General features: G+C 39.6%; 2 protein-coding genes across 4 annotated transcripts; one reads left to right on the top strand and one right to left on the bottom strand.

The window, feature by feature from the left end:
* Positions 1 to 268: 268 nt before the first annotated feature.
* Positions 269 to 3,603, bottom strand: LOC106312156 (receptor-like protein kinase HAIKU2). Its single transcript, XM_013749560.1, has 2 exons — positions 928 to 3,603; positions 269 to 839 (listed from the first exon to the last, which is right to left on the bottom strand). Exons 1-2 carry the CDS (start codon positions 3,473 to 3,475, stop codon positions 487 to 489), a joined length of 2,901 nt encoding a protein of 966 aa, XP_013605014.1. The 5' UTR covers positions 3,476 to 3,603; the 3' UTR covers positions 269 to 486.
* A 3,358-nt stretch (positions 3,604 to 6,961) lies between these two features.
* LOC106309694 (importin beta-like SAD2 homolog) lies at positions 6,962 to 8,758 on the top strand. Of its 3 annotated transcripts, none has more exons than XM_013746791.1 (5): positions 6,985 to 7,495; positions 7,578 to 7,724; positions 7,817 to 7,928; positions 8,016 to 8,196; positions 8,585 to 8,758. In XM_013746791.1, the coding sequence occupies exons 1-5, from the start codon at positions 7,408 to 7,410 to the stop codon at positions 8,648 to 8,650; spliced, it is 594 nt and encodes a 197-aa protein (XP_013602245.1). In that variant the 5' UTR covers positions 6,985 to 7,407; the 3' UTR covers positions 8,651 to 8,758. The 3 variants fall into 3 exon arrangements, 2 of the variants coding, with proteins under 2 accessions (XP_013602245.1, XP_013602244.1); XM_013746790.1 differs by having other exon boundaries at positions 7,805 to 7,928; XR_001263606.1 differs by lacking the exon at positions 8,585 to 8,758 and having other exon boundaries at positions 6,962 to 7,495; positions 7,827 to 7,928; positions 8,016 to 8,379.
* The last annotated feature ends 883 nt before the right edge of the window (positions 8,759 to 9,641 follow it).

The following is a 9,641-nucleotide window of genomic DNA, read 5'->3' as shown; positions in this document are numbered from 1 at the left end:
TCTAATAAGAAAATTCAAATGCATTATTGTCTTATAGTGAAGGGGATAGATTTATTCGTTCATTCCTTTTTTTTTTGTTGGTCAAATTCGGCAGCTATAAGTACTGAGACTTTAAGAAATTTATTCTTTGATTATTCTATACGATAATAATTTACAATTTCATCATCACGACAAGTAACTCAATTTGGATTTGGTTTCGTTTTGAGAAGTCATAGTGTCTGGCAGTCATTACTTTTATCAGTTTGAATATGCATTTCTCTTAGCCAAGTAATTGTAGTTGTTTGTTGACCTTCATTAACTAAGTCCAAAACATCATACAAAAATCTCTATCATTACAAGAAATAGTTTACATCCGAGATCATAACGTTACCTAAGATTTTCATAACCAGGACTAGAATCACATTCTCCATCTAAACCTTCTAAGTTTCATAGTGACCCAAAAGAGTGAGTGAGACTTGGTCCTTCATCAACTTATTTCTTTGATCCTCACATTACCTCTTTGCTAATCACAATGCCCATCAATCTACACGGTTCCGCGTCCTCAATCATCTGCACCACACTCCTCATCGTCGGCCTTCGTCCAGGTTGTCTTGCCGTGCAGAGGATTGCAACCCTCAGCATCTTGACTGCATCTTCTCTATACATTTCTCCTATGTTCTTGTCCACAATTTCCATAACACTCTCTTTGCTATTCAGATTGTTACTAACCCAATTCAGTATGTCTTTGCTCTCTCCAAACTCCGCCTCTATCGGTTTTCTCCCCGTGACTAGTTCAATTAACACAACTCCAAAGCTATACACATCGCATTTCTCATTCACTTTCGACGAGTATCCATACTCTGCAACAAGAAGGGATTTGATGCTAAAAAATGTAATGTAATAAGACCATAACAAACTGATAAACAAGAAGTTAATAAATCTCTTTACCTGGAGCCATGTAACCATATGTTCCCGCAACTACATGAGTCGAATCTAGACCACCATTTTTGTCTTGAAGAATCTTGGCAAGACCAAAATCAGCAATCCTAGGCTTGAAGGACTCATCTAGTAATATGTTACTTGACTTAACATCACGGTGAATCACCGGTCTCTCGTATCCATGATGCAAGTACTCGAGTCCTTTCGCTGCACCAAGAGCAATATCATACCTAGTTTCCCAACCGAGATTCGACTTCTCACACGAGTGAAGGATGTCCCATAAGCTCCCCTTAGGCAAGTACTCATACACCAGCAAGCTCGAGTCATCGCTAGTGATGCTACAATAGAGTTTCACCACGTTTAAGTGCCGTATCGAGCTTAGTGTTTGCACCTCTCTTTCAAACTCCTTCGATCTTCCTTCGTTTTCCTTGAGGATCGGCATCGTGCTGCTGAAGTTCTTCTGAGTAAACGTGTCTGTACTACTACGGCGAATGTATTTGACAGCTAGCTCTTTACCATCACCGAGTACAACTCTGTACACATCGCCGGAACCTCCTCTACCGATCAAGTTCTCTTCTTTGATCGAACCGACGATATCATCTTCAGTGAAACTCATCCTTCGGAATGACTTTATGCTCCAAGATTCACGTCTCAGGGTTTGTTTTTCCTTCTTCTCGGTTTTCTTGAAGTACAAGAAAATCACTAGAGACGCAATCAAGATCAGTAAACCGAAAACTATACACAGCACGAATACGCGAGTGTCTCGATGCGATCCCGAAGAACTCGTGCACCGGTTAAAGGACTTGATCGTCGTGCTGCAGAGTCCAGGATTGCCGTCGAAGCTACCGCTATACGATGACAAACTCAGAGGGACACGACCTGATAATCCGTTGTTCGAAAGATCAAGAAGGCTAAGCTTCAGAGACGACAAGCTCTCTGGAATTTTCCCAGAGAGCTTGTTGTCCGAAAGATTCAAAGCGTTGAGCGTCGGGAGTGATCCCAGCGTGTGCGGGATCTCTCCTGATAACTCATTTTGAGCCATGTCCAGCTCGCTGAGCATTGAACACGACCCTATAGAGTCCGGTATGTCACCGGAGAAGCCATTGCTCTGCATCTTCAAACTGCTAAGCCCCTTGAGCTTCCCGATGGAGCTCGGAATCCTCCAGGAAAACCGATTATCGTTAAGCTCGATTTTAGTCAGAGCTTCAGCCTCACCAATCTCCTCAGGCAGCTCATCAGAGAACTTGTTGAACCCAAGATACAACGCTCCGAGCGTTTTCGCGTTCTTTATATCGGCGGTGATTGAACCTTCGAAGTTGTTGTTGGCTAAGTCGATGATCTCAACCTTCGGTAAGCCCCAAAGTCCTGCGGGAACTGCTCCCTCGAGGGAGTTATGGTTAACTCTGAAACTCTCAAGAGTCGAACAGTTCCCGTAGGATTTAGGTATGGAGCCTGTGAGATTGTTTTGAAGGAGGAGAAGAGCTTTCATCGTCCCTCTCTTGCACATATCAGGAGGGATCGGTCCGGTTAGATGATTCTCCGACGCATCGATGAAATCAAAATCAGATAGAGAACCGAGTTTCGGAGGGAGAGAGCCGGTTAAGTTGTTCGTGTACAGAGAAAGATTGACCAGATCTTTAAATTCGCCGAACTCAACCGGAATCTCCCCGGAGAATCTGTTTTCGAAGAGCTGTAGAGAAACGAGGTTGATCAGAGTTCTTAACTCCGATAAATCGCCCTCTAGATAGTTCGTGGAAGCATCCAAGAGCGTCAGATTCGTCAAGCTTCCGAATCCGGGAGGAAGCTTCCCGGTCAAGCTGTTGTTGTAAACCTCGAGCTGCCGGAGTTTGGTGAGTTTCACTATCTCCGGCGGAATCTCTCCGGTGAGGCCGCTATCGGAGATCTCCAGATTCCGAAGCTCCGTCAAGTCCCCGATCGCCGGAGGGATGTTGCCAGTGATGCTGCAGTTTGACAAGTAGAGCCACGAGAGACTCCTCAGCGTAACAACCTCTTCAGGAAACGGCGTCGTATTAAACGGATTATCACCTAGGCTCAAAACGACGAGTTTCGTTGCGTTTCGTAGCGATTTCCACGGGAAAACGCCCGAGAACGCGCTGTTGTTTAGGTACAGATACTGTAACTGACTTAGAGAGGAGAAGTCAGGGAAGGATCCCGAGAAGAGGTTGTTGCCGATATCCAAGTAGGTGAGGTTCGTGCAGTTGTTCATATCGGTTGGGATGGTTCCCGAGAGCGAGTTGAATCCGAGAGAGAGTTTTCGAAGACTCTTGAGATCGCAGAGGGAATGGAACGGGAAGGTTCCGGATAAGCCTTGACGAGAGAGGTCGATCTCTGTAACGGAGTTTGTGGAGTCGCAGGTTACTCCGGTGAAGCCGCAGTGATTGGAGTTCAGCTTCCATGAATCTAAAACGCCCGGGTTTGAGGTTAGGAGGGAGGATTTGATGTTGAGTAGGATTTGGAGCTCGTCGGAGGAAACGATGGAGAACAGAGAGAAGACGAGGAAGGAGAAGAAGACTATATTCCTAGTCGCCGGAGACATGTCGGTGAGTTTTGGTGCGGCGGTGTTTTATCACATCGGACCGCGGAGAGAGAGGTTTTGATATTGGCGGGCGCGAAAAAAAAAACTTTGCTTTGCTGCTTTGAAGCAAAGTTCTTATCTACTAGTGGTAACCATTAAATATTCAAATTTTGGCTTCACCTAGTTTATTTTAAAATCATTTTTCTTTTCTTTTAATACACATAGACAATGGCGTCACTCTTCTTTTATTACAGAAATGCATTTACAAAACTGAAACCATGTCCATTGGAATAGAACCACATTCTACTTAATAGAGTATTGACCATGGAAACATTATTATGGTATAGTTTAAAGACCATGGAGTCCAATTTTGATATAGTAGTAACGTCAGCTGAACAAAACTAATCTACAATATGTTAACGTAAAGAAAACTTAACTAAAAAGAATATTACAACCGGGGCTTTTAGTTCTGGTGGTAAAAAATTTACGGTTGTGAGTTCTGTTACACGGATTTAAATCCCGGCGATTGAAAAATTCATATGTGGGATCTCAGTATGCGAGACCGAAAACCATTCACGGTAATTTATATGGTGATCAGTGTATGCTAGATCTTTAATTAGTCGTTTTGGTTTTTAATTTGGACCATTTCGATAGGGTGGTACATTCGGTTATAAAAAAAAAATTACTTTCAACATTCTCTTATACGTATTGTATGGAGACAACTTCGTCAATGGGCCAGTGGGCCCCAATACTTTGGTTTGTCGATTTGTTTTGGGTTTGATCGAGATCAACGAATTTTCTTCGAATATTCATGCGTTTTCACATTTGACTCGTCAAAAAGCGTTCGAAGCTTCATGGGAAAAGAGAAGAGTTAAACAAAAAGAACAAAACACTTTTAGAGGAAATAATTTCTTCTATAATTAAAGCCAAAGAAAAGACAAAATCCTTTTTTAGAAAAGATTTTACTTTTATTTTTCAACAAGTGCATGCACATGACGAGAAAATGTACTTATCAACAAATACAGGTTGGACTTTCACTTAGCTCTTTTTGTAATATAAAAGCCTTCAAATACTTTTTTTTTTGTTTTAAAATCTTGAAATAATGCTATTTTCTTTTTTCATACAATAAGGTAATTACTTTATTTTTTTTAGCTAAAGCTAGCAAGTTACTTTAAGAAAAACTCTCCACTCATGTAATCGGAAGGTGACAAGAGGAGAAGCAAATGGTTTATAGCGAATGCTTACAACAACCCAATTCTTATTTGAAGAAATGCAATGTAAATATGACATAAACTGGATATTTATCTTTCTATTTTGATTTTACATTACTATAACCTAATTTTCAAGGTTTTCATCTTTCTATTTGCTTTTCTCTACCACCAAAAACATATATAAAATAAAATGGTTCTCAGGTAAAAAAATCGACAGCAGTTTAGGTATATAAATATTTTTCGTACTATTAAACTCATATATGTAGTGCAGCTAGATACTCTTATCTCTAATTAGTTAATTAACGAAACGGAGATGCTAAATTTTGTTATCCGTCTAGAAGGGAGGGAGGTGTGAAAGCCGCCCTAGTTGACTTTGAATGAGAAGCCTTTCACTGGTGAGTCGGTAACACCACGTTTTTTGTACTTCTTTATATCAAAAGATAATCCCCAGATCCAAGAGATTTTGACGTCGCCACACGTGTAATAACTGTTTATATGTTTTTCACTTCTTTTGTGGTTTTGGCATTACACCGAAAGTGTTGTAATATTTTTTTACTGAAAATAACTAAGAAAACAAAAAGGGTATCTTGTGAACTAGCTTTTTTTTTCTTTTCCGTCTGGTATTTTATTACAAGACCAAAAAAGTTACAACAGCCCAAAACAAGTTTTTGGGAAAACGAAAGGCCCGTAGACAAGGCAACATAACAACCCTAGACCTATACATGGTCCAACAACTAAACCACCCAAGTAAGAAAGTGGTTCCAGCACCGCCATTTTCTTATCCACGTGTATTGAGAAGAAAAAATAGAATCGACACGCGTCAAGAACAGCAAACACCTCCTCCAAACCACCGCCGTGAGATTCAAGCCGGAGCTTTCCATTCACCGGAGACGATTCACGCGTCAAAACTCGAACTGCCGAAGACACGTGTTGCTTTACGGAGAACCCACCACCAATCTCCACCGACGGGGAAGTCTTTCAACTGATTCCGGTAAACCACCGGAAATCTATCAAACGGATGATGAAGAAAACCTCACTCAGAGCTATCTTCCCAAATATCCTAGCCGCACACCAGATCGACACTTCAAAGATAATTCAGTCATCTACAATCCACCCAACATCAAACAGAGATGTGAGAAGAGAGACGGTTGATCGAGTAACAAACGGAAGCGTCAATCAACGATAACCGGGAATCCCGGTGAGAAGCCGCCGTCGCCATCGAGAAGAGCGCAACGCGGAAACAAAGCCGGACAGCTCTGTCAAGGTGAACGCGAGCCGCCAGAAACAGAGGCCGGATATACTTGTCAAACCGACCAAGATATACCGGAGTCACCAGTCACCGAAGAAGAACGGCGACAGACAAAAGCTTCATCTCTTCTTCTTTTTCGTGAAAGATTTTGAGGAGAAAACGAAGAAGAGATAGAGAAGCTTTTTTTATCTTGCGAACTAGCTATTAGGCACTGCTAAAATCTGAAGTGAAATCCATAAAGTTTATAAAGTCCAAACTAAAAGATATTTTCTATAATTTTATTGCTATAAAAATTAGTTAATTTATATACATATCATAAAATTTAGATAGAATATATTTATATTTGAGATCAATTTAAGTGTAGTATAATTTTTTATGAGCCATTAAAAAACACAATAAATCAATAATAAATTATATTATTTAATTTTACAATTCTATCCACCTCAAATTTTAGTTATGAACTTGTGAATGGATTAACGGTGTCTGTTTTTAAATTGATGTGTCAAAAACAAACAAAAAAATTCGAGGAAAAAATTCAATTATTTTGCAGATTTGACAACACCATAAAATAATTACTGATAATTCGAAAGTATCATTGCATCTCAAAAATATTGGATTTGCTAGCATTCCTATAGGTGCTTAATATCCGCAAGAGCCACCCCTGCACTAAAGTAAATACCAAGAGGGTGCCAACATTTAACCTTATCGCACTCTGAAGTAGCATCATCTTCTTATCCTGACTGTTTGTATTATTAGCTTTACGTTAGTATGCAACTGAGGCCCAATAACATTTGAACACTATACTGGGCTTTGCCGATGAGCTTAAATAACCAAAAACGTATGCTAAGCCAATACACACGAAAGCCCATTTGTCTTCTTAAGAATTACTCAAAGATCCGACTTTAAGAGTTGGCTTGAGGCCATGTTTATTGGAGATTCTTAGACCACCTCTATGGAGAAGCTTTAGTAAAGGGTTCTTAAAAAAAAAATTAAAAAAAAAAAAAACATAAAAAGAGATAAAACTATAGAACCGCTTCTTAGCAAAGAGGTTTTGGAACTGCTAAAAACTCCATACGTGTGTCATGTTGGTATTGGTCGTCTCTCTTTTCTCTCTTTTCTCCCTCGTCCTCGATGCTTTTCTTTTCTGTCTGAGAAATCTTTCGTCTTGCTCTCCTTCTCCAAATCCGTAGCAGCTAGAGAACCTCGGCGAAATCAGATTGGTGGCTAGGATTGTGCTGGGACTCAGGTTGGATCTCGATATCAGACGACTCGTCGACGATATCGAACGAATCGATCTGCTGACGAACTAGACCTTTCTCTACGAAGTAGGCTGATATAACGGTCCATGCGTCCTCCTGTGTAATCTCCTCGTCGTGATCAATGTAAGGCTGGGCCTGTTCGTACTCCATCTTTGATCTCCTCCCGTTGAAGATTGAAGAACAGAGCAGAGAGAGAGAAAGAGAGAGAGAGAGAGAAAGCGCGACTTTGTGGAGATGATCTCGATCTCTCATTCAATTGGAGAAGATGATCTATATATACCTCTTCTCACAACCGTAATCACAGCCACAGATAGAGGCTTGGGTAAAATTTCTAGTTGCAGTTTCTATTGAAAACTGATAAAGGCTTTATCTGTTTCTTATTGACTTGTTGTGTCTCTATGCAGTATCCCGAAGAATAGCATGTACACCTTACTGCAGCCCCACCTTAGATGTTCTACTATTTGAGATCATTTTCCCTCTAATGTGCTTCAATAATGATGACCAAGTACTTTGGGATGAAGACCCGCATGAGTATGTGAGGAAGGGTTATGGTATGTCTTTGAAGTCTTCGTTGTCTAATTTTGATGATCATAAAACATGTTTTTAAATAGTAACATTACTTGCTCTAAAGATATAATTGAAGATCTGTACAGTTCCAAGACTGCATCTATGGACTTTGTGACTGAGCTGGTCAGAAAGCGTGGAAAAGGCAACTTCCCCAAATTCATACAGTTCATCGTGGGCATATTTAATAGGTACCCTCAAGCTGTAACTACAAATATAGAGAAGGATCTAATTATACAATTGCGACATGATATAATTACTTTGTTTCTGTGGTTTAGATATGGTGAAGCACCTCTAGAACAGAAGCCCTATCGCCAAAAGGATGTTGCTCTGCTTGCTTTTGGGACACTTTGTGATAAACTTAGGCAAACTGAACCCTACAAATCCGAGCTGGAGAATATGCTAGTGCAACATGTTTTTCCTGAATTCAGCAGCCCAGCTGGTCATCTTAGAGCCAAGGTTTTAGTTACTGCTTTTGGTTGTTCAGACCCCCTTCTCATTCGTTTCTGTTAAGAAAATAATACCTCTATACATTTTTATTTATGCATTTGTTTAGTCCCCCTTCTCATTCGTTTCTGTTATGAAAATCATACCTTGTCAATTGATTCATCTTTGTCTCTAAATGCTTGAATTTCTCTACTACTACTTCGTGATCACTGTGACTGAATCACTATCCTCTTATGTTTCTTGATGGATGCCTTTTGGGGGGTAGGATATGCCTGTTTAGATGTTGTTAACTATTTTTTGTCATCCTTACCTTTCTAGGTGGCTGTGAGATATTGGTTTCATCACATGGATGTCGTAACTTGTCAAGCTTATTTTGAAACATATTCTATCTTCTGTGTAGGCTGCGTGGGCTGCAGGGCAGTACGCCAACATTAATTTTTCAGACCAAACCAGCTTTGATGTATAGAAGAGAGCTTCATGTCCCCTCTCTCTCTCGTGGACCTCTTTCTTCTTCCTTCTTCTTATCAGCTAAAAAAAAAAATTTAAGAACCTCAATGAGGTTTTCCCATTGGAAGATCAGAAAATTAATTAGAGTAACAAAGATTCTAAATTTTTCAAATCACAAAATTAACTACTAATTTATTCATTAGAACCCATTAAGAGCATCCTTATCCCATAACCCTATTAAGGGTCTCTTGAGATAAAATTAATAATATTTAAGACATAAAGGTGTTAAAGAAACTTTGTCAAGAACCTTGAGATTTTAATGTCTGCATTGCAAGTCTCTTGCTTTGGAGTTCTTGAAAATTAAATAATATTGAATATTTATTTAAAAACTTATATTTATTAGTAAATAAAAGACAACATATTAAACATAGATTTTAAATTAAAAACATGAAAACAAAGATTATTAAAATGAACGAGAATTATTTGAAATAAGCATCAGAGATCAATTGTTGTCTTCACCACCTCCAAATCTACGCCATATGTGTTCAACCAAATCATCTTTCAGTTGTTGATGCTTTTGTGTATCACGAATTCTTGTTCGAACACCCATCATATTTGCGATATTTGAAGGGATATCTGTAGAATACGTGAGATCAACATGTGAACTTCCTTGGTCTTCTCCTTGTTGGAACCCTCGAACATCAAATTGAGTGTAACCGTCTCTTTCGTTTTCGACGATCATATTATGGAGTATGATACATGCTCTCATAATCTTTCCAATTTTGACTTTATCCCAACTCCTCACTGGATTTTTAACAATGCCAAAGCGAGCTTACAAGACTCCAAAAGCCCGCTCTACATCTTTTCGGGCAGCTTCTTGATGCTGAGCAAATAAAACTGCTTGCGGCCCTTGTGGTATACGAATAGATTGGATAAAAGTTGACCATTTCGGATAAATACCATCAGTGAGATAGTAAGCCATATTATACTGATGTCCGTTGACAGAGAAA

The sequence above is a fragment of the Brassica oleracea genome, chromosome C8 (genome assembly GCF_000695525.1).
Source record: "Brassica oleracea var. oleracea cultivar TO1000 chromosome C8, BOL, whole genome shotgun sequence".
Classification (NCBI taxonomy): Eukaryota; Viridiplantae; Streptophyta; class Magnoliopsida; order Brassicales; family Brassicaceae; genus Brassica; species Brassica oleracea.
The sequence above is the reverse complement of the archived record's forward strand: the minus strand, read 5'-3'. Positions and strand labels throughout refer to the sequence as shown.